This window comes from Cyprinodon tularosa, unplaced genomic scaffold, assembly GCF_016077235.1.
Source record: "Cyprinodon tularosa strain WSP-4 unplaced genomic scaffold, ASM1607723v1 ctg161, whole genome shotgun sequence".
In the NCBI taxonomy this organism is placed as follows: Eukaryota; Metazoa; Chordata; class Actinopteri; order Cyprinodontiformes; family Cyprinodontidae; genus Cyprinodon; species Cyprinodon tularosa.
The window spans coordinates 1,459,930-1,485,091 of NW_024038449.1; the positions used below are offsets into that span (position 1 = coordinate 1,459,930).

The window sequence follows — 25,162 nt, forward strand, 5'->3', positions numbered from 1 at the left end:
TGATTGACCAGCACTCTTTTACATGAAAAAATGTAAAAGAGTTAAAGCAGTTTGAATAATTTATGCATTGTAAGTCATTAAAATGACTTAGATGGGAATTTTTAACCATTACATTTTGTTACTTTGAATTAAAAGCCAGCTCACCATGACTAAGTCCCATAAAACTAAACCAAAGAAGCATTTTTCATGAGCAGTCACAAACGACATCTCTGTAAAGCACTTCCTAAAAACCCGCCTTAACATTTCTTTGAATGCAGTTCCTTTCCTTTAAATAAACCCACAGCAACCTTCTAGATGACAAATTGTCCAGTATTCTCTTAAAATGCTCTTCTTCTGTAGTATCTAAGAACCTTTGGAAACCGTACAGAAATATTTAAATCATTACAAAGGTTTGTATTTCATTTTTTCATTTATTTTTGTTTATATTATTCTTAAAAAATGAATAAAAAATAAAAGTAAATAAAAGAAAACAAAAAAACCCAAAGGTTTCTATTTTAAAGAGCAGAAGCTTAAATTTTCTATGCTCATTAAAAACAAAAAGCAATGTTTAAAATCAGCATGAAAAGAAATCAATTCTAGTACATATATTTTACTAAGGTTTGTCCAGTTTACATTTACTCAAAAATATTTTGTAACATGTGTATTTTCCCATTTTCTGTGAAAAATGATATATTTAATAACAACGCTCTATTTAAAAATTTCACATCACATTAAATTAAATATGGCATTAAAATTTCACTATGAAAAAATTATAATCCCAGTTATTTTCACTGTTATTTTCATGTTTTGTTACTTTGCGTATGGCTGCTCTACACTAACCGGAGGTCTATTTCTAAAATTAAAGAGCCATGGTCTCATGAAGTCTCATGCATGGCACAAATACACCCCTGTCTTTATTGTCATAAAAACTATAAGACAGTTAGATCTTTCAAATTAATCTACTCAACCTTAAATATTTAATTGAAAAAAATAAGATATTATATCAAGTGCCCAAACGAGGCTTATATGATTCAAACCAAGCTAAATAAAACAGTCTAGACAACACTGTTTTAAAATTTATTGCAATAAATTACAATAAAAAAACTAATTAAATATTCAAATATTTCTGTTCTGCTGCTTAGAAATAAACAGCTCTTACCCAGAAAACAATAACAGACAGAGTAGCAACATTCAACGTTAATACATGAACAGAAAACAAAAACTATAGGTTCAAATAATGAACTAAAATACTAATTAAACAGCATTGATAAACTAACAAGCCAATAAAGAAAAAGACAAATATGTGCTTATAAAAACAGAAATAACAGAAACATGCACACACATACACAAAAGAAATAAAACAAACTTTGTGGCCACTTAGCTATGGAGAACCAGAAATAATAAAACAATATAATAAATGGGAAAATATGAGGAATAAGTCATAAAAGACAAGCATAACTTTAAAAGGGTGGAATTTTAAAGAAAAAAAAAACAACAGAAACAAAGTAGAGTAAAAATTAAAATGTCAACCAACATTGAAACAGATTAAAACAGATGTCAACTTATATGAAATATGACCAAATACTAGCAAATTCAAAACAATACAAAATTTGTGCTCTGTAATTATTTATATTTTCCATTAATCTACTTTTAGCTACTTTTCTGTGTAATGAAGGAAATTTTTACTAGCAGGCTGAAATGACATGATTTCAAGTTTTAATACAGCATTTAATAAAAATCTATTTAAAACTGTATAAAATTGCTATAATTATGCAGGAACTTGTTTCCTTTCAAAATTTGATTTAGTTTATTATCTAGCAAAGTAGAAATATAAGAAAGCATGCATGTCAACATAACAATAAAAAACAAATCAATACCAGTCATTGGTGGTTCACTGTATAAGTATATCATCACTTATTTTATTTTGAAGAACAGGAAGCATTTGTTATAAGATAGCAGACGCCCTTTTATTTATGTGTAAAAGTGTTCACTCCTTCCCTATTTATTGCAGCAGCATTTTCTTTTTCTCTAAAGCAGGAGTTTTGCAGAACATCCAGGAAATCTGTTAATTATCTGTATCCTAAACGTGTGGTTTTACATCAAAACAACAAAATTGCTCAAAAGGTAATTACAAAATATAAAGTGAGGCACAATGTAAACAGTGAGAAAGAATATCAAGTTGCTATATGAGCCAAACACAATACTCTTTTACGCTGTGAAAAGCAACAAAAAAGCTGTATTTATTGGAATCTTCTTAGTTTATCAGCTAGTGTTTAATTGGTACTAAGAGTTAAAATTATTATTTCTTTTTACTTACTCCAAATTATTCAATATACTGCTCAGTTTTACAAAAATCTATTAGGTTGAAATAATGAAGTTACAAGAAGTATGGTATGAATTATATCATGGATCATAAACAATGTTTTACAGCATTCCTATTAATAAACCAATCTCACCTGTTACAGAAAACACAAATACTGTAAGAGCTGCATTCTGTGAATTAACACAGTTCAGTCTTGAGTCTTAAAATTCATATCTAAGACATTTTGTTTTTTTGAGCCTGAGTACAAAAGAGAGAAACAATTTCTGCCCTGAAAGATGAATAACTTTCTATAGAAAACTCAATTTTTGTGAGAAATACATGGATTGTTAGTAATATGGAATTGGTTTTTATTTGGACAGAGCATAAAATGTTAATGAGATTCACCTTAAGATAAAAAAAAAAAAAAGGTTCAGTACTTGTTTTTAGTTTATATCTTTTCATGTCAAATAGGGAGATGAGTTTTAGGCAAAGAGTTGTATGATACTAGGTTCTCTTTACTTCTTATGAAGAACACAGGGATGTTTTCGGAAGAGGACAATCACACTATATTGGAAGTCAACTCTTTAAATGATCTCATTTTAGTTTGTTACATCACAGCTCCTCATCAGAAAGTAATGCTAAAGAAAACTTCTTAGAAATACAAAGGCTAAAGCATTGTAGATTGAGAAGGGAACCGCTTTTCAAGTTCTTCAACAATAGAGTTCATGTTTGGACTTGGAATGTTCGGAATTAGGGGATTATTCTCCCCTTCACCGCCTCCTTCTCCGTGTTCTGACTCTCTCCCAACCACCATGGTATCCAAAGAGTCAAGGGAATCTAGAGAATCCACTGAAGCCCTGCTCTTCATTACCTTTTTGAGTGGAATTTGTTTCTGGTCTATCTGGCTAAACATGTTTGCCACAGACTTCTCGATATCGGCTATGTTTTGGAGGTTCTTTAAGATTCCCTTCAGCTCCTTTCGAGGAGGGTCGGGCTCTGTGGGGAGGGGTAGCGGTGGCGGCCGGAGAGACACAGGCCGCAGCACGGGCGCCTCTGAGAGAGTAGGGAGGACAAACATGGATGGACGTACAAGGGAAGGCGACACAGGAGGAGGTAGAGGGGGAGGTGGTGGAGGTGGTGGTGGAGGTGGAGGAGTAGAAGCACTATTATGGATGGAGTTAGAGGAAACTGGAGAGCCAGGAGGGAGAGAGGAAGTGTGACTTTGAGGTGGAGGTGAGGGAGGTGGAGGAGGAGCAGAGGTTGGAGGTGGAGGTGGTGGCGATGGAGGTGGTGGTGGAGGTGTTGAAGGTGGATCTGGAATCACCTCTAAATGTACCTGAAGTCTTTCTTCTGCAGCAGTATTTCCAGTTAGATTTGCTCCAAAACGTCTCTGTACAGGAGGTGTTGGCTTGTGACTCGGTGGAGGGGTTCCTCCATCACTTTGAGTGACGATGATACTCGGAGGACCTTCCACCATTTGAGAAATTGGAGCATTATGCAAGGGACTGTACTTCTGATGCTGAGGAGTGTCTGTGATAGCTGAAAGTAGGATATCAGAAGACAGTGAGCCTCTGGAATCTCTGTTTTGCCTCTGTTTCATTTCCTGAAGAGCCTGTTGCTCAAACTGTCTGGCTTGTTCCTTCACCGTCAGCTTTGGCTCAAGACTTGGGCTTCCTATCGCATCTGAATCCAATCCATGGTCAAAGCCTGAATCCAGACCAGCATCTTTGCTTTCTTTAAATTCAGCCTTTAAAAGCTCATGCTCCCACTGCACAGGATCCATCACCACTTGACGTCTCAAAGCATCGTACATTTCCCTTCTATGGAACCTGGATGGGAGAGTCCAGCTGTGCCCACCTCCAGATCCCCATCCGCTATCATTGCCATCGTATCCCCTAAATCCCAAATCACTTCCAGGTGAGCTGAGCCTCATCCAGGCCTCTTGAAGGCCTTTCCGAGAAGGGGAAAAATTCCCTAGAAGATTTTTCCTTCTCTGATTGCTCTGAATGTTTTCAGGGCTACTCATGGTACCATCCTCATGGTAAATGGGATTTTTGGTAGTTCTAGGGTTTTCATCAGAGAGAAAGGTGATGTTGGATTCAGATCTGGGGAGTTTGTTAATTACCCCTCCATTAGCAAGGCACTGCCGATGGGCAGCGATAGCTCGTGTGGCGAAGTCTGAGATCAGGCGCTGGCGGTCGCTTTCATCTATGCTGCCAATGCTGCTGCCACCAACACATTTTGATCGGCTGATAGATAGATGCAAAGAGATTGAAATGGAAGAAAAAAAATGTAGGGAGAAATAAAGAATTGCATAGAAAATATAGATGAGAATTATGAATATGAATGATGTTGTATATAAACATATATATATACATTTACAGTTATAAATACACATATACGAGAAGAGCTAACATACACTTTATCAAACCTGAAGGGTATGTTGCAGAAAACTAGGTTCAGTAAAAAAACAAAAGAATAGGAAAGCAAATTATAAATCGGAAAATTGGTTGGAATTGGCATGATTTGGTTCTGGTAAATGTACTTGCAACAGACTTTATGTCAAGGTTTCATAAAGGAAAATAAAATAACATACCGGTAAGAGATAAAAGACAGAAAAAACGGTCTAAGGCACAAAAGCACAATATGCAAGGTGGATCATCCAGGTGTAGAAAATAAATAGATACTGAAATTAAGTCCAAACATTTATATTTCCATCTCCACAGCACAGACTAAAAATGTATCACCTGGTCAAGTAAACAGGACAGTTTTCACGTTCGTGACCTGGATTATCCACCTCTGTTAACTGTATAACATCAGTATATCTACAAACAAGACAATATTTAGGAAGGGTCAAGGGTACAGGGCCTTGTTAAGGAGTTCTAAATTCTAAAAATCACAAAGCTATGAATACTACAGTATATGAAAATGTTATGAGATAGTTTGACAGATTATCAACAGAAAAGGAAAGTAGACATTACTTCCCATCCATCTGTGGAACTCATGCAGGAAGTTTGATTTTCACCTGTCTTGTCACAAATTGTCAGTTTGATTCATCTCTGGACTTGACTGAGCATATGACTAAATCTCATGCTGGAGTTGGAGTTTGTTTTTTTTAATAATCTTGTTACTGTGAAGTTATAGTTTGTGTTATATCTTTTTACTATAATGGTTATGGACTCTGGGAGGGCAGGGCTCTGTTTTTCCGAAGGTCATACTTCGGCTCATTTATTGGGTTGGAGAGTTTAGTCTGCTCACTCAAGATATCTTACTGAAGGGACGTTCACACCAGTTGTCTGGTAAATATTTTTATGACTCTCTTGTCCTAGAAAAAATAAAATAATTGTAACAGCTCTGTAAGTTAAAACAACAATCCGATTTTAATGGATACTTGTAAAAGAAACATTTCATAAACCTGACCAAATCATCTTCACCATTAACCCGACATCCCAATTTCCAAAAGCTAATTTTAAAGAGATGCTTATCGAACACCCCACCGAGTTGTAACCAGGTGACTGTCAGAGAGTAAACTGAAACTTATTGGCTTATTTTTCTGAGTAATTCATCAGCGAGCTCTCTGACAACTAGTTTTCTGGAACGCTCGTTGAACAGAGCATCACTTTGGGCTAGGGATGGAACGGTTTATGAAAACCGTCCGAACTGTTCGGTTCGACTGTCTCGGTTCGATTCGCGTTGTTGTGGAGAATTGTGTGGGTATAACAAGTGGGAAAGAACAGGAGTTGGAAGACGCGCCAGCAGCACTTTATAGGTCTGCTGTATGGGACCACTTTGCATTTAGAGTGACCTACGAGGACGGCGGAAAGAAAGTTGTGGATAAAAGTGCAACAGTGTGCAAGCATTGTGCAACACGTTTTGTTTATGCTAACAGCAACACGACCAACATGTCACCAGCATGCATTGCCTGCACGCTCTTACTCACATTAAAAAAACACCAACTCACATAGTCTAAAATACAAGATAATTTATCTGACTCTTGGAAATCCGTTAACAACTATCGATATCAGGGAGACTCCCAGAATTCCCGGAGACTTGGGATGTCTGCATTAACTGTTCTTGGATAGAAACTTTTCCATGACAGATCATACTAAGATAATGTAATTTTACTTAAATTTTGCTTACTTGCTACAGATTGTTTTGCTCCATTTAATAAAATCCAGTTCTTGGGAAGAGTAACTATTATTCTATACTTGTTTTCTGCCCACATTCGTTCCATCCCACCAGCCTCAGGCCTTATGACCTTGGCCGTTTCTCAATATGTGTGTTGTGCGTTCTCATGGGCGAGACTATTATACTTTCAAGCCTCACTATATGGCCCATTTATTGATTTAGCGCATAATTATAAAATAAGATCCAATGTTGAGAGGACGGTGGCAACCAGAGGTCCTCCGAGGCTAACCGCAGCTAGGTCTAAAGTTAGCCCATCTGCAACAGCCCTCTCTCTCTGCATAGCCGTGTGTGAAGTACCTTTGGCTTTGATTGCAATTTTTTGTGTTTATTTTGAAAATTATTAATTTGATTTGTGTTAATCTAACTGTGTAAATTATTATTCCCCTACTAAATGAAAAAAGTAAGAATTTATTATTATCTAGAGACTTTTAATAACAAGAGCTGAAATGCAGCTCTAGACGAGCCAAGCGTGTGGTGACGTCTCAAGCTTAAGTTCCAGTTGACCCAGATTTATGCTGCATGCTCCCATTCTCCCCTACTCCATTCTTTCCTGTTCTTCTCAAGAAAATTTTTTGCAAGGACACAAAACCATTCTCGCGTTCTTGTGAATTTAAAAAACTGCCTTTGTTACTTAAGTCAATAAAGATAATTATTTTAAAAAAGAAAAATACCTGAAAAAATTCTGGAGGTGCTAATACTAAATTGACTCTTGAGGGAGACTACATAAAAAATTAAACTGTAATAATGACCTTAGCTTATAGCATTTTAGAAGGAAAAACAATATATATAACAACGGAGGAGTATAAATGGCTTTTAGAACCGAGGTATTTAAGGTTCAGCAAGTCTAAGGCCCGGTCCACACGAAGTCAAAACGAACACGAAACGCTAATATTTTCCAAAACGTTTGTCGTAAAGACGGAGACGTAAAATAAATGTGATCGTCCACACGAATGCATGAAAACGCTGCAAAATATGTATGCCAGGCCTGTAAGTGGCGCTGTGGTAGAGCAGGGAATATTAGCCCGAACCGGGCGGGTTCGGGCTGTACTTTTTACATATTTCATTCGGGCCGGGCCGGGCTCGGGCTTTAAACCGTTATATGCGCGGCAAATAAATGATCATGTGATAACGTTCGATATATACGTGATGAATGCAAATGAATGCAAAATGGATGTTACAGAAGTGAAACGGAGATTCGCCCTTAATGCGCACAATTGAAAAATGTCGGGCTGCAAACGGGTCGGGCTCTACGAAGCTGTCAATCATAACGGGCCGGGTCGGGCACGGGCCTGGTTCTTTCGGACTCGGGTCGGTTTCGGGCTGACTTTCAAGGCCCGTTACATGCTCTACGCTGTGGTGCCAAAGCAAAAATAGACGAAAACAGGCAACGAAATGTTGGGCATGCGCAGTAATATTTATACAACAACCAAACCGGAAAACCGTAAAATGGCCCTGTGGGTCCATTTTTGTGGTTCAGTCAAATTCAGGTGCTGAACTATGTCGTCGATATTGCTCTGTTCTTCCTGGAGATATTCCAGAAGAAGAAGATTCTGTTGTAAGCCCGACAGCAGGGTGAGTAGCATGAGCAGCAACCATTCAACACAGTACGGCGCCATTGTTGTTGTGATACTGTGTCGCGCATGCGTGTTTAGAGGCGACGCTATGACACATGCGTGTAAAAAAAAAAATGCGGTCAGACCTTAAAGATGGAAACGCGAAAACGGCGTTTCAAAATCTTCCCACTCTGAAGGCTTAATAAAAAAAGATCGTTTTCAGACCCCGAAACCCCGGCTTCGTATGGATGAGAGTTTGGTGAAAAATTTGTGCGTTTAGGCCAGGGTTTGACTTCGTGTGGACGGGGCCTAAGGTTTAGTAACAGTTCAGTGCCTGGATCTGCTGGAGGTTTTTTCCTGTTAAAAGGGAGGTTTTCCTCTCCAATGTCACTACAAACATGCTTGGTGGGAAGGATTGCTGTCGAGTCAATAAGTCGATACAATCGACTGGTTTTCCTAAAAAAGAAAACTTTGAACCAATCTGACTTTATATTCTGGTTAAATTGTCTCTGTAAAGTGCCTTGAGATTGCATGGGTTGTGAATCAGCTCCATACAAATAAAATGAATTGATATAGAAAGTCTTTATGATTAATACAAATTATTACTAACAAACCATTCCATCTGGTTGCGGTTAAGTGTACTCATCCTGTAGAAACTTTGTCAAAAATCTATAGTCTAAGCAATCTCCAACAAGTTTCAAGCTTGATTCTTTTACCGACTTGTTACATTAGGTGGTGTAAAATATATATTTTTATGTTATACAAAAATGTATATTTTATTTCCCCACTCATAAATTTACAGTTTCCCCTATGTTGCTTTTGGCAAACACCTATGTATAAGATGACTAATTAGTCAGGTAATTTTCAGACATGTCCCCCCCTTTGAGCTGTGGATCTGTGAAGCTCCTCCAAATTCACCATGGGCCTCTGCTAATTGTCTGATCAAAGCTCTCCTTGTGCAGCTAATTAATAGGTTTGCAATTTTGTCATGTCCTTCCAGGTGTCAGATGATGATGAGACAATATGTTAAAAGTCTGAATCATTGTTTCTATCCTCCTTCTGCTTACTATGGCATACTTTGGAATAGCTGCTTGAAGTGTAACTCGATCTTGACAATACTGTTAGTTATCTATTATTTAAGCCAACAAGGCTTTGAGGGATTCAAAATACAGTTAGATCTAAAGTTTGTTGTGGTAATATTCCACAACACGAATAGAGCAGAACTTTGGCGCAACAAAAAACTGATCATGCTCTCCACAGTGATATGTTATTTACATATAAAAATGTGATTAATTCTGTGAAAACTTTGCCATAACACATGACTACCTACTTCATCTTTCAGACAACATGACTGCACTACAAACTCACTGAAAAACACCCGAAACATACATCTGTACTCTGTGTTCTCACATTTTCTACTTCCTCTACAAACCAAATCACTTAACAAGCAAAACCACACAACTAATTGGGGCAGGAATGTTACTTTCTTTTAAAAACTACTAACAGACATAAAGCAATATTACATCTTACTTGTGTCTTTCAGCCATGAAAAATTGTGCACAGATGTAAGCAGAAAAGATGATGGGAACAAAGGAAAATGAGCAGATGATAATAAAGAGCAGTCTTAAGATAATGAATATATGAGAACGATTCATGGATGACATTTGTAGGTTCTTTGTTATGACAATAAATATTTTAAACTCTTCACACCATCAAAGAACTTTGACATATGACAAAGTTGATGTTCATACAGCCTGGATATTTAAGACATGCTGAAAACTCAGATACATGATTTTTACAACTCAGACATATGTAAGACCCATATGTGCATCTAAATATACATACAGTCCAGTTAATGAATAACCTGATACTTGGGGCAGCCAGACTGTTCAGAAAACACACACGTTTTTCTCCAGATGGTCAGGTGCTAATTAAGCATGAAATAGTCCTCTGAAAATATAGTCCTGGCGTAGGTACTTTAGTCTTTCCTTATGCAGCAGTATCACACTAAAATTGTACACCATTCTGCCAAACACACATGCAATTTACATCTGCATCATAAGCTACACTAATGCATCACAGATTAAGAAAAACGTTTTGCGTTTTTACAGTTAGGCCAAGTAAACACTGGGTTTTAGATCCACAGCTGATTTTGGCGAGATGTCAGCAAATACCTCTAGGAGAAATCTCACTCAATAACCCAAATATGGAGAAACACATTTGTTCTCATGGAACACATATTGCAAAGACCAGCTTGGTCTAATTGCAAGTATACCGTATTTTCACGACCATAAGGCGCACCGTACTAAAAGGCGCAGTCTAAGGTATGTGTGCCATTTCTGTATTTAACACACACATAAGGCGCACCGGACTATAGGGCTCGTTTTTTATATACAGGTACATGTCCTCTACTACTTTTAAATAGCTCTACTGCGTATTTAAAAATACAGCGGGCCCAAAACTGAGTATGATTGTGCTTTATTCATGTATTTATTACAAAGTATTAATCAAACCTGGGAGCTGGCCGTGAGACAGACACATCGCTGATGAAAGAGCACTGTGATTACTCCTAAATTAACTTAAAATCCTGAAACCTGCCGACGGAATATGTTCGCTTTTATTACCGGTATCCTGGTGCCTGCAGTTTAAATTATTTAGATGAAAAAAAACTGCCAGCCACCGCGGTGAACCCGCAGGCTGCCCAGCCTAGAGGCTGCTGATGAAGGGATTTCTACTGTCGGTGTACCGCTGGTATGTGGGGGTCTGAGCGCCTCCGACAGAAATAGATAATCTGGATGAACTGACTGCAATGATTACGTTTTCAGGTGGACTTTCTCACTTAAGAACATATTAAAACTACTTTATTCCCACTGATCACAGCAAATATAGCTGCAAGATTTAGATTATTTAGATGAAAAACACCTGCCAGCCGCCGCGGTGAACCCTGCCCAGATGCTGCTGTTGAATTAAGTTTTCAGGTAGAAAAATAGAGCAGGAGCAAAACTGAGTATGATTGTGCTGTATTCATGTATTTATTACAAAGTATTAATCAAACCCATCAAAGTCATCATCCTCTGTTTCTGAATTAAACAGCTGCGCTAAATCAGATATGCCAATTTCCTCTTCTTCGCTGTCAGAGTCACTTTCCGTGCCGGGCGGCTCCTCAGAAATAATGCCTGCTTTTGCGAAAGCTTGAATAACAGAACCAGCAGACACGTTAGTCCAAGCATCTACAATCCATCCGCAAACGGTGGCGTAACTTGCCCGGCGCTGCCTTCCACTTATCGTGAAACTGTGGTCTCCGTCTGTCACCCATCGCTCCCACGCCGCTCGCAGCCTTACTTTGAACGGCCGGTTCACACCGATGTCCAGCGGTTGAAGTTCCTTTGTCAGACCCCCGGGATAACGGCGAGCACAGCGTTTATTTTTTTTCACCATGTTTTTCACATCAGCTGTGAGTTGGGCACGCATGGAGTCACAGATTAAAAGCGATGGTGATGCTTGGAAAAAACCACCTGGTCTCCTCACATACACCTGCCTCAGCCACTCTTTCATCATCTCCTCATCCATCCAGCCCTTTCATTTGCTTTAATATCATATGTCATCAGAGCGATGTGTCTGTCTCGCTGTGAGCTCCCAGATCAGCTTCTCTGATTCGTTGATGCGGCGCTTCCAGCAGCAAAACTTTAATTTTTCCATCTCGCGCAGCAGCAGCGCGTTGGCGGCGCGCTGCGCCTGCTGCTCAAAACGTGCTGCGGGACCTTTTGCTGCGTCTATACACTCGTCAACCATTGACTTTGCATGTAAACTCGCTGCTTCTTCTGCACCTGCTGCGTCCGGTTCACAGCGAGCACAGCATTAATTTGTTTCACCATGTTTTTCACATCAGCTGTGAGATGGGCACGCATGGAGTCAGATTAACAGCGATGGTGATGAGTGGAAAAAAAACCACCTGGTCTCCTTACATTCACCTCCCTCAGCCACTCTTTCATCATCTCCTCAATGAGGTGGTCTCAAAAGTCGCAGTTACAACACACATAGGGCGCACCGCACCAAAAGGCGCACCGCAAATTTTGAGGGGAAAAAAAGACGTTTATGTGCGCCTTATAGTCGTGAAAATACGGTAATAGTGAAAACCACACGTCATTGTCTTCAGGTGGATTTCTTCGAATTTACATGTTATAAATTTTTAGATACTGTTTGTTGAGTTAGCATGACAATAATCCAACTTTAACTAACCCCTAAATAATCTATTTGAAGTTTCCAAACTTTTTCTTATCGCAAAATGGGCTCCATGCTACCAGTGAAACACTGAGTACCGATAACAAGTTCACAAATCCAAGAAAAAAATCCTAGAAGAGCCTATTATCCCCATGAATGTTGGACTCCATGCACCAAAAATGACATACATAAAAAAATTATATGTTAAATTTACTTAAGTTATGTGTTACTGTATATATTTATTTTTAAAAACATGATTAAGAAAAATAAGACTTAAGATTTTATAACTTAAGATAAATTTAACAGTTAACATATCATTATTTAATTTTACTTCAGTTTTATTCATATTTTTGAGTTGCATTAACACTATTGAATTTCAGTGATGGAATTCAATATACTCATGTTGCAGTTAAACAATTAAGCTTAATGAAACCAGTTGACATAACTGAAACATATTTTTATTTCTTTACATTAATTAAGCAGATTTTAATAAATATAGCCAGCTAGAGTATTAATAACACTAATTTTAGTGCAGTGCAGTAGGTTAGAATTAATACAAACTTCAGAGTCCAATAGCAGAAAAAAAACAAATTCTCATATACAAAGCAATCATGGACAATATTAATTACTTTATAAACCTATTCGACATAAAGTGATATCATTATGTTGAAATCAATTCCTTTTCTTTAAGCGTTTTACTATTTCTTCTTGTTATTTGATTACAATTTAACCCGCTTTTTTCAGCATGAAACCATTATTTATGATTGTAATCTAACATAAAAACAATTGAAATAGGCAAGCAGCATCTCTATTTCAGTTCTTAAAGTGTAGCTGTTGCTGGATAAAAATGTACTAACTACATGTCTCACATATAGGATAAAATTCACATGCTTATAGTTAATATGATTTGTTTTGTTAAACGATATCATGATTGTGTTGATCATATGCGTTCATTGTTCTTCATGGGGGAAGGAAATAATTTCTTCAATGTTAATGTGAATAAAGGCTAAAAAAGAACCTTATTAAGAGAACAACCAAAATTAATGAAAAGAAAGGCTTTAACCTACTGAAGACCTTTGGTATAGAGTCATTTCTAAATGTGCTATCATTTGCATTTTGTCTGATATAACACATTTCAGAGATTCATTCCCTAAAGGATAGCAATAACACAGAGCACACAAGTATTTCACAAAACCCCAAACTCACTTATCTGCAAACACTCCCACTTGCGGTAAAACATTATCCTGCCACAATTGAATACTCACTGCAGCTTATCAGCAGAATTAATTTTTGCCCAAGGTGGTCTTTATAAATTACAAGCCGCATTTATATCAATTATCTTATATCCAAGTTTGTTTCTGCACACATATTTCAAAGGATCGCACAGGCTTTAGTGATTTCACATGAGCAGACACAAACACACACACTTGTCTTTTGCAGATACTTTTCCACCATCTTGCATATGAATTGCTCTTATGTTAATAGGAATATGGAGGCATATCAAGGACAGTGGAAACTAGCGATGCATGTAATGCTGATAAGAATTCCTCTATACTTCTTCTCAGCATCTCGGAAGAATTATAAATGAACAAATTAAGCAAAGCTTCATATTTTTGAGAAGCTACACACAGGGCTTCTAAACCTGCTTAAAAATGATGGAATTTGGTATAGTTAGAATGTTCCAGGTGTGGATTGGAGACCCCAACATGGCTGAATAACATATACATAAAAAATAAAATGATTATTATTATTACAATTTTTAATATTGAGCTGGCTTTTAATAATTATTAAAAGTATTATTATCTTTATTGTGTTTGACATATTTTATTTTTTTATTCAGTAACCTAATAGGTTTCTGTTTGGCTATACATATTTTTTTTAAAGATTTTATAAATAAGTTTAATAGCGTATGAGAAATGTTTCTGTTTATTCAGTATATAATACAGTTGGCACAATAAATTGTTACAAAATGATTTGTGAAGGTTTTAGTGAAGCAAAATTTACCTTCATATTGGTGAAAAGTCCTCTTGATACATCAAGACCACTCAGAGTTTTTTTTAGGAAAATGGACACTAATCACATTATCATCAGTAGATTGATAGGAAAAATCAACTTTACATTAATTTATTAATCAATCTATGGATGAAAAGAGTAAAACTGAAAAGAAATAAATTATATTTAATAAAAATCTTGAGGAGCTACAACTTCTGGCTTTATCAATTCTTTACATTGCCAGCATAATGCAGAGTTGTCCTGTATGACAAGTCTTGGTCGGTCATAAAGTATAATGCCACTGTAGTAATAGTAATTTGTCTGTAAATGTCAGTTTAAAGGTATTATACTTTTCAGTCAGGTCTACAAAAAGGAATATAAATTTATAGTTGGAAGCCAAATGATGAATGTAGAAACTGCTCACACTTGAGAACTTATTGTTTTAATTTCATCAAGTTTTGTCTCAGTAAAACAGACTACAAAGTTGTGTGTTTGCAAGCCCACGTAAAATGAATTTACACTTAACAGACACCATAATTTATAAATTGTAAAGAGACCATTTACAAATGATTAACACATAGTTTATTAATATTTGATAATCATTTATAAACTACATCTTAACCATTTATTAGAGGTAAATAGATCATGTAATAAAGTATTAAGCCCACTGATGATAGGTTAAGGGTAAGACCAACATGACTAGGGCAAACAAAACTTAAAATAAAATCTAGGTTCAGATCTTAACTCCATGGATGTTAGGGGTAGAGATAACCTAAAATGGCAGTGGTGAAATTATTTATTTACCTATTACCGGTACAAATGGTTTATATGCATCTTATAAATCATTATTAAACATTAATTAATTTATTACTGATTAATGTTATACTTTAATAAATGGTCTCCTTTTATTGTTAAGTGTTAGCTGTGTTTATAAGTGTTTACAATAAAATAATCAAAGTTGACAATTTGAATAAAATTTGTAGAAATATTTGCAAACATATTCATAATCCAAGTACTTTTTTGAAATTTTGTCAAGTTAAAACAATGAAAGAAATAGCAATTGTGTTTTTATAGTGGTTATCTTCTATAAAAGCCCAGATCAAAGTAGAGTATAATTATGAATTGATACATTTTATACTTATTTTTCAACAACACAAATAAAATTACACAACTCTCCCTGGCCTTTAGGCTAATAAGAAGATGTAGGCTAATAGGAAGAATGGTTTTCCTCACCGCAGGTTTTTTATGGTGTTTGGTTTTGCTCCTGATAAATAGTAAGTTTATCTAACTTACTATTTATCTGATTGGAAAGCAAACCTTACCTACATAACAGCTGAAAGTTTTTAGCCTACAATGTATTGAACAAGGTATTTTTTTTGCGATTGTAATTTTGCTTATTTTAGATAATCAATCCTATGACCATTGAGTAGATATTGGTTCTATAAAGGTACCACCACCTTCTTGGTTTTTCATCCCCTTCTAAATCCACTTCTAAATCATTAAGTGAGTGTCACTAGTCTTTCACACAAAGATTTTAATAAATGCACCTACCTTATTAATCATAGTTAAACAAAATGCAAAGAAATGTCCAGAGGATAAATACCTTTGTAAACAACTATATAAAAGTTGATGAATTTCTGTTGTTTTTTATTTGTCTATATAGATATATATCTATTGAAATTTTTTCATTTAACTTGTGTGCAATATTTGCCAATTACAGGGATTTTTACCAACTTTGAATTTGTGAAAAACCTTTTAATCTGTAGAAAAATCAAGTATTCACTTTTAACTGTAGAAGCATTTTTCACAGTTGTTTTTAAAATTCAGCAAACTGCACTTGGAGGCACTACAAAGCTATACAAGCTGACATGCAGCCAAAATCTCAAGTATAATGGCTTTGAAAGTGTGAGCTAATGCCTCTGCTTTGACTTATTAATGTAAATGCCACTTTCACACTTCACTTACATGGCGTTGTCACCAAGCTCCTCATACAGGTTGTTGGCAGTGCCTCCCCCGGGTTTGCCTGTTGGCAGTGCCATCTGGATACGGGCTGTTTTAGCACACTCAGCTTGTCGCCTGGTCACAGCAGTAAAGAAAAAACACACACTATGAAAAAATATTTAAAATCTAGAGCTAAACCCAATCATACAAAGTGGTATGATGTTTGAAAAATAGCCAGGAGAGATCTTTTTCCTGTCAAGTTTTATTTATGGTACAAAACCTAATATCAGCATATATTTTGAGATCTTGTATACTACACTATCACAAAGCAAACTTTCACTTTTGAGGTGGAAGGAAATCAATATGACTGACAAGAAAAAACAATGTTAAAAGAGAACCATAGGATCCTCCCTATAAGGCAGCTTCAAACCATATAGTGGGCACAGCAAAAATAAGGGAAGAAATGCTGTGAAAGAAACTGTGGGAAAAAAAAAAAAACTCAAGCAGGTTGTAAAATATATAAGAGGGAACAAAAAAGGACATGAAGAATGCAGAAGGAGTTACTACTGCAATATTTCCATCTAATTACACTTGTGGCAATGGTACAGTCAAAAACCAGATTAGTGCTAAAACAATTATTCGGATTAATCGTGATTAACTGATTATTGAAATTTTTGTCAACTAAATTAGTTATCAATTAATCATGATTTAGAGTATAGAGACACTAAAACATGCCTTAAACTGACAGAGCGACCCACTTAGAACAGTAATTATATCAAAATTGTAAAAATAAAAAAAACTAAAAACATTATACAAAAAACAAGAAAGAAAAAAAATAATAAAGAAAAATTCATCTATCAATATGCTCTATCCAGGACTACCCAAGTGGAAAAGTTTAAGCTTCTCCTGGTTTAACATTGTAAAAAAAAAAATATTCCTTAAAGAACCTTTGGCTATCCAATTATAAATAGATTAATCAAAAAAGTAATCGACAGATTAAACAATTTGCAACATAATCGTTAGCTGTAGAACTAGTTCAGATCTACTTCAATTAAGAGTCTGTGACGACTTTTGTAATTAATATATTGACCCACACAAAACTTCAATAACCGGTACATATAATTCCACAAAAGACAGTTCAACAAATTGTTGACAAGCAGGGCCTAAACACATGCAGTATGCATATAAAAAGTTTTAGATTTGTATTTAGCATAAAGTTTGAAACCTTTTCATTCAACTTCACGGATATATACTGCTTTGTACATGTCTATTACCAAAATTCCTAATAAATGCACTGAAGTTTGTCATAGCAATATGAAAAAAATGGCTACATGGTATATGATGGAAATATCGCCCTATTGTTTTTGAGAGATTGTAATTTTCAATTTCTTGATAGTTATTATATTAATTTTCTAAATGTTTAAATATAATCTATAAAGCTAAACATAAAATTATGTTTTTTGAATAAATACTGAAATTGCTAAATTAAATGGAAAGGACCAGCATCATTAGCAGGTTTTCAGTATCTCACACAATGGTTTTCCTCACCTCAGGTTTTTTACGGTGTTTGGTTTTGCTCCGTAATTTGGGCTAATAGTATCTTAGTCATCTTGCTTTGCAATTGTTACAATTGCTTTGGTTCCTGTGTTTTAATTTGTGCCTCCTCTTCATTTCTGAGAGATCTGAGTATTACATTATTAAATACTGTTGTTTAAATGCAGCTTTTTTAAAATTCACATTGTTTTTAATCATACATTTTTTTCCCCTTATAACTGGACCAAATGTTGTTTTGGTTCTTTAATGTCTCTTGCTGTGAAACATTTTTGTTAAAAAACAAAGGCCACAGGACTCTCATTGCTTTGGGACCTGTGTCCAGCAGGTCTGCTTTGTCATTTGTGGGTGAATGGCATTTTAAATAATTAGATCTCTCCATAAAGGGATTATCAGCTGACGTCATACACGAGAAGCTGTAATTTATAGTGAATAACTAAACACTAAGTGAATTGCCTTTTAGTCCTTTAGCAGGTGGTTTACAAACATCCAGCTTCAGCTAACTAAAAGTGTTGATCATTTTTGAGTTTGCAAAACTGTGTTGACTGTAATTAATTTTCTAGGTTGTGGCAGTTTAAAATATAAGATTAACCAAAACAGATTTATGGTAATACCAAACAGAGATAGCCCAATTGTAGTTGCTTCAACAGCTTGGAGAACATCCATCTAGTCTATTCTTGCTTGAAACCATAAGATATTCTCTGTACTGTATACTGTACTTAGCAGCAAGGAGGAGGTGCCAAATCTGTATTAGTTAAACCTGCAAAAATTTATAAAAAAAACGTGTTCAAAATGTAATTGATGAGAAACTGCACATATGGTCACTATCAAAAACTTCCAGTGACTTCTACAGCTGTGTATTCTCATTGAAATTGTTGGATGCACAGAGGGATGGACGGATGGATGGACAGATGGATGGATGGATGGAAGCACAGATGAATGGATGCACAGATGGATGGATGCAAGGATGGATGGATGGACGCACAGATGGATGGGTGCACAGATGGATGGATGGATGAACAGATGGATGGATGGTTGAATGCACAGATAGATGGATGGGTGCAGGGGGTGGATGATTGGTGAAAGCAAAGATGTATGGATGCACAGATGGATAGATGGAAGGATGAACAGATGGATGGAGGGGTGGATGGATGGATGTATGAATATCTGGATGGATGAATATCTGGATGGATGAATAGATGGATGGATGAATAGATAGATGGATGAATAGATGAATGGGTTATTGGATGAATGAATGGGTGGATGGAGGATGGGTGGATAATGGAAACAGAAAACAGAAACTGAACTCAGTGTTCTTCAGGAATTATTTCTTTGATTGCCTGCTGCCCAATGTTGTTTCACAGCCACGTTTCAATCAATCCATTCTGGAGTCCAATAAAACTCAGCTGATTAATCACAGTGAAAAGTGTCTGGGACAGCTATGACATTAATATTATCAAGGGAATGTAAAAGGGGATACTCACTCTTTGAATCTGGTAGCAGCGGATGATGCAGCAGAAAAGAGAAATAGAGAAATAGAGAAATAGAGAGGGAGAGAGAGATTGGGATTATTTAGAGCATAAATCACACCACATCTTTTGTTTCCAGAATTTATTTACTCCTAATTTATGAGCAAAATTGTGCAATTGCTCTTTATTAAAGTCATTTAGCAACAGATAATAGTGATAACGATTATCATTGTTCCTCCTCACCTCTTAGATCTCCACTCCTCTACTGGTTATTTGTATGTTTCTCAGCAGGAGAGGCTTAGATCCAATTTATGTGTGTATGCACAGCTGTTTAGAGGCATTTCAGGGAATTTAATGGCTTTCACGGTGGTTAGCTAAACAAACTATAGCGACTGCCCCTATGGAGCAGGCTGCTACGCTGAATCATCTGGGCCAATGACTTGCAACCTGATGATGACTCTGCTCAAAGACTCATATTAACCATAAATTATTTTAACAATTATAAACTTCTTTTCATTTCAAACCAAGATAAGGGGCTAACTTTGATCCTCCAATGGCTTTCAGGTTGTTTGTACATAGAAAAAAGGCATTTCTTAAAAACAGTTTTCAGCTGTGGATCTATACACAGAGATAGAGGCTAAACCTCAGGCTACTTTGAAATAAACTGTGCTGCCTGAGTTTATCATGATAAATGAACTCTATCGACATATACAACAGCTCCGCCAAATTGCATATTACCATTAGCTATATCTTGCAGCACTGGCTTCTCAGGTAATAACCATTAGTGGGATCAGATACTGTTAGCCAGGTCTATTTATGGATATTTGTTTATACATACTCCAATTAGAATCTGCAGATGTCATTCTGTCAGCGTTATTTTGGATTACACTATCCGTTTTACTCCAATACGCACATATAAATTATACTTACTGTCTGTATGTTATAATGACAATTAAAATAGCAGGAACGCAGCAGATGATGATGATAACAGCCAAAGCCAAGAGTGCTCCCTCTGTGTAGCCAACTCTATGAACAGCTTTCTTTACGCTGGCCACCACTTCAGGGGTTCTGATTTCCAGTATTCTGCCACCAGGAGGAAGAAACGGCTGGAACTCTTTATTGATATCCAACAGTTTACCATCAAGAAACCTTGAATTGAGAAATATGCAACAGTTGTTAGTCAATCAGTTTATTTAATATCAAAAGAGACACTAGGGCTGGGGCTATTATCTTTTTGTCCTCTCATGACTGAGAAAATGTTAAAATAAAAAACACATTCTTAAATAAATGTGCCTAAAAAAAAATTTAAAAATTAAGACATAGATTGACTTGTATATTGAAGTAATATAATTATTAGTAAATCATCATCACATAAAACTTAACTTGGACTATTGGACACATACATTACGCCTGTCTGGGAGTTATTTCATGCAATATGACACGAATCAGACATAAAGATCTTTTCATGTGTACTCTCCAGTTACTTAGTATTGGAATAAAGTGCTTTGTCTCATAACTCAATCCTTAGTAAAATTCTTACTTGAAGAGCTCTTGTCTGGATATAGCTCTGTTTGTCAGCGGATCGATGGCATAAATCATGAGGTCTGACTTGGTGTAATCTTCCAACTCCATTGCTTCACCATCCCGATGGGGCCCAATAGTTTCCACGATGACCTTTGCCCCGACTACCTGCTCCTGAACATAGCGCTCCAAAATGCTGAAAATTAAAAATATATAGTTTACTTTTTATTAATAAAACACCTTATTTTTGAGAGTTAAACAATAATAAATATGTTATCCCTTTTTTACAAATACTAATATAGCAGTCATTAATGCTTTCACATTAATACATCTGTATGGACACAAGCATGTTAACACATGATGAGAAGTTAAGATATTTATTGCTTTTTCAAAAACATATTGAATGTTGTATTATTGTTGCTATAAATACGATTTTGGGATGTTGTATGAATATGTACTGTATTGAAAAATATTTATGTATAAAATAAATGATTTTGGATGCAAGTTTCTAGCTGAATTCTATATGGAGGACTTTTCTCATCCTATAGGACCAGAGACCAAATTAAAATCATAATCATAAAATGTTTATGAGGATACAATTAGGAGAAGAAAGAACAAAGATACAGTAACCCAAACTATACATGCATTACTTTTTTTTCTAAGTCAAGGTCATGTCAAAATTATTGCAAGATCACTTAGATTAACTCTACCAGACTTGGCAGAACTCATTTAAAGTATTTGGATTCTAGGCACGAACCTTACTCCTATGCATAGTCTATACATTTTTATATGTCCCTTTCCGGTAGCATCAGCCTATTCATTAAAAAATGTTTGATCTGTGTTTAGGACCACTGCAGTTCTGCAAAATCTGACTGTGTTAAAGTTATACCAATATAACATACAATATAATGTTACTTGTTCTAATACAATCCAGCAAGCACCCAGCAGCTCAGGGTGTTTAGGCATGTAGACATGGACATGGTGATTTAAGTGACTTTAAGCATGGCATTGTTGATGGTGCCGGGTGCGCCAGGCAGAGTATTTAAGAAACTGCTGATCAATCATCTCTAGGGTTTACAGAGAATGGTCTAAAAAAAAATTCCAGTAGGGTGCAAATGCCTGGTTGATGCCAGAGGACAGAAGATAATGTCTGAGCTGATAGAAAGGCAACAGTGACTCAAATAGCTCTTTACAATCAAGGTATGCAGAAGAGCATATCTGAACAAACAAACTGCAAACCTTGAGATGGTGGGGCTACAGCAGTGGAAGACCACACTGCTGCCACTCCTGTGAGCTAAGAACAGGAAAATTATTGAATTTGGGCGGGCTCACCAAAATTGGACAATAGAAGATTGGACAACGTTTCCTGGTCTGATGAGTCTTGATTTCTGCTGCAACATTTGGGTGGTTGGGTCAGAAATTCTCATCAACAATATGAAAGCCTGAATCCATCCTGCCTCGTACTGTACCAATGGTTTAGGCTGCTGGTGGTTTAATGGTGGGGGGGATATTTTCTTTGCACACTTAGGGCCCCTTTACTACCAATTGAGAATTATATAAACACCACAGTCTATGAGCATCATTGATGACATGCTTATCCCTTTATGACTACAGTGTACCCATCTTCTGATGGGTACTTCCAGCATGCTACTCATACTGGTTTCTTGAACATGACTCTGAGATCATTGTATTGAAATCTCTGAAAACTGTTTCCAATACCTTGCTGAATAGTAGCTTTGCATCTAAGATCTGTAATGTGTTTTGGTTTAACCTATTCGCAGGGTAGGCAAAAAAAAAAACGACAAAAAAAAAACACAATTTTCCCTGCCTTCAGGTTAAAGCTTAGTTTGGTTACCATGCCACCCTCTAGTTTTCTCACACCTTTCTGAAACTATTCACATTCCATGCAGCTTCCTATCTCCAACTGTCACCTGCCTGGCCACTTTAACTCACCAAGGGTTAATAGAAATCTCCTCAAAATCTCTAGACCTCACAGCAACACCTCCCACTCAGACTCTCCAAAACATTCCCCTCTAAACCTGCTGTTCAAGCTCAGAACCAGTACATTTTTTCAGATTTTCTTGCACACCTTGATTAACTCAGTCTGCACCACTTCTCCTAAATGCCCCTCTCTATTCTTTCTACCTTCAGACATAGCTCAACCTCAAGTATAGAAGCCTCCTTAGTTGTAAATGAACTGTCTAGTCCTCGTAACTCAATCTTTATAGTGGCCTCCACTGGACTGAATATAACAGAGGGGTCAAGATGCTTTCTAATAACATGACAAGGAGACTGTAGATTTGTTTAGATTCAATGGCAAAATAAATTTTTGATGGTAGTAAAGGTGAAGCTTGTACATCTGGAAACCCTATACCAACATTCTGAGTACGATTTAACTGCCAGGGATGAGATGTACTATCTATGATAGTCTGGACATATATCTTTGCAAAACATATGCCAAAAGCTTGTTGATGGCTAGGTTTGTATACTGAAGCCTCACTGGATAAGTTTTACCCCGAGTGGATTAGAAAACATCCACAATACATGTGATCATTAAATGTTTAAAATGAATTAAAACGGGTTGTTGTACAACCCTAATTCTTAAAACAAGAAAAGTTCAGTTGCCTCATGAAAGCCCAAACACAAAATATAAAACAGAGGTAATGCCAATAATGAGCTTATGGAAACTTCACAGTGGAGCTGCATGCACACAACCTGTTAGACTGCAGCCACATGCCTACATATTTATCACCACCCGCTGGCTGTGCAGACTACTGCTGTTTGATACTGATTTTTTCCCTCCCTCAGAAACATCTGTTAACAACAGGACCTTCCCGACTGTGATGTGACTGAGAAAAAGGAAAAAGCTTGTAATGGGTAATGGAACATAAAATGAAATTATATGTGGAAGGTAAAACAAAGCTGGAAGCTGACCAAGCAGGTGCAATGCAGTGTCTATCACAAAAGACCCACTGGTAGGAAGGAGCTTGAAGATATATGATGGCATATAATGAATAATAAATGGTATGTTGAATGTAAAACAGAGTCTTTGCTTTCAAGATACGAGTAAAAGTATGTTTTCCAGACTGTGGATAGAGATAATTCTACATGAATTAAGTCAGAGCCTGGAAGGATATAAGTCGCAGTAAGGCAAAATAAGGTATCAAATATTTTAGCTGATACAAGTCTGCGGATAATGTTTCTGAAAATCTATGATAGTATGAATAAGTTTCAGAAGAGAGCACAGGATAGAGAATAAAGCGATGACAACGGAAGCATGCATAACAACAACAGAAAAATGAGCAGAAAAACATCTTGTTGAATGTTTTCTGAAAAGTAGCACACATTATACCCTTTTGCTTTGTATCTCTCAGTTACAAATTGTGATTGTATTCCAAAATCATAAATGCTGTTTTCCATCCATCCATCCATCCATCCATGGTACACCTTGGTACACTGGACAGGTAATCGCATGGCAAGACAGAGACGAACAGGACAAACAGCCATTCACACACACACACACACACACACACACACACACACACACACACACACACACACACACACACACACACACACACACACACACACACACACACACACACACACACCTAAGGAGAAATTAGAGATGCCAATTAACCTAACAGTTATGTTTTTAGACTGTGGGAGGAAGGCAGAGTACCCAGGGAAAACCCATGCATGCACAGGAGGAACATGAAAACTCCATGCAGAAATACCCCGGGCTGGGAATCGAACCCAGAACCTTCTTGCTACCCACTGCTACACAGAGCATCCCACTAAATGCTGTTATTTTTGGTTTTATTTGATTACTAATAATTCCAATATCTATTGCAATTCTTTATGTCTTTTATTAATCATCTAAGACCTTCTTAACAGTGTTGAGTTTTTCAGATGGAATGTTTATCTGTTAGAAATCCAATTTCTTTCCATTTTCCCTAATCATGCCATCACTCATGACACTGACTTTGTTGAATCTATTTTCTTGTCGGTTTTTTTAAAACTGACATTTCATAACTATTATGAATATGTGTAAAAATACACACAGTATACATCATATTTATATAAGAGTTTGTCCAGCAGGGTGACAGGGGGCCAATTTTTTCCCTTTAGCAGTCTTTGGGTAAGTCACCCTGAAAAGGTTGCCAGCCAATCACAGGGCAAGACAGAGGCTCACAAGTCAAACAAATATTCACTCAGTCACAGTTAGAAGCATTGACCAATCTAAGTTGAACTACCCAGAGAGAACCAACTCATGCAAGTCTCAACATACAAACTTTCATGCTGAAAGAACACTAGCAGCAGTGCTACAAACCGCAGCACCATGCGACCTTTATAGTAATCCTCAAAATCAACTATTACAGAGTAGTGGCTTATTATAAAAATCAGCATTCAGTACCTGGCCTGTTGGTCAGAATTCCATCATT

The 25,162-nt window shown here is 36.5% G+C and overlaps 1 protein-coding gene across 5 annotated transcripts in view; it reads right to left on the reverse strand.

Moving 5' to 3' along the window:
• The window catches only part of LOC119780510 (protocadherin-15-like), a 336,939-nt gene that overhangs the window by 34,189 nt on the left and 277,588 nt on the right, over nucleotides 1–25,162 (reverse strand). For 3 of the 5 annotated variants that reach the window (XM_038280587.1, XM_038280586.1, XM_038280585.1), the window contains 4 exons: nucleotides 20,737–20,913; nucleotides 20,127–20,345; nucleotides 19,212–19,220; nucleotides 16,201–16,311 (listed from right to left, as the gene is read on the reverse strand). In XM_038280587.1, coding sequence (XP_038136515.1) covers nucleotides 16,201–16,311; nucleotides 19,212–19,220; nucleotides 20,127–20,345; nucleotides 20,737–20,913 — 516 coding nt within the window. Of the gene's footprint in view, nucleotides 1–740; nucleotides 4,531–9,552; nucleotides 9,559–16,200; nucleotides 16,312–19,211; nucleotides 19,221–20,126; nucleotides 20,346–20,736; nucleotides 20,914–25,162 lie in introns of those variants that run through there. The other 2 variants (XM_038280584.1, XM_038280583.1) reach the window with 1 other exon arrangement.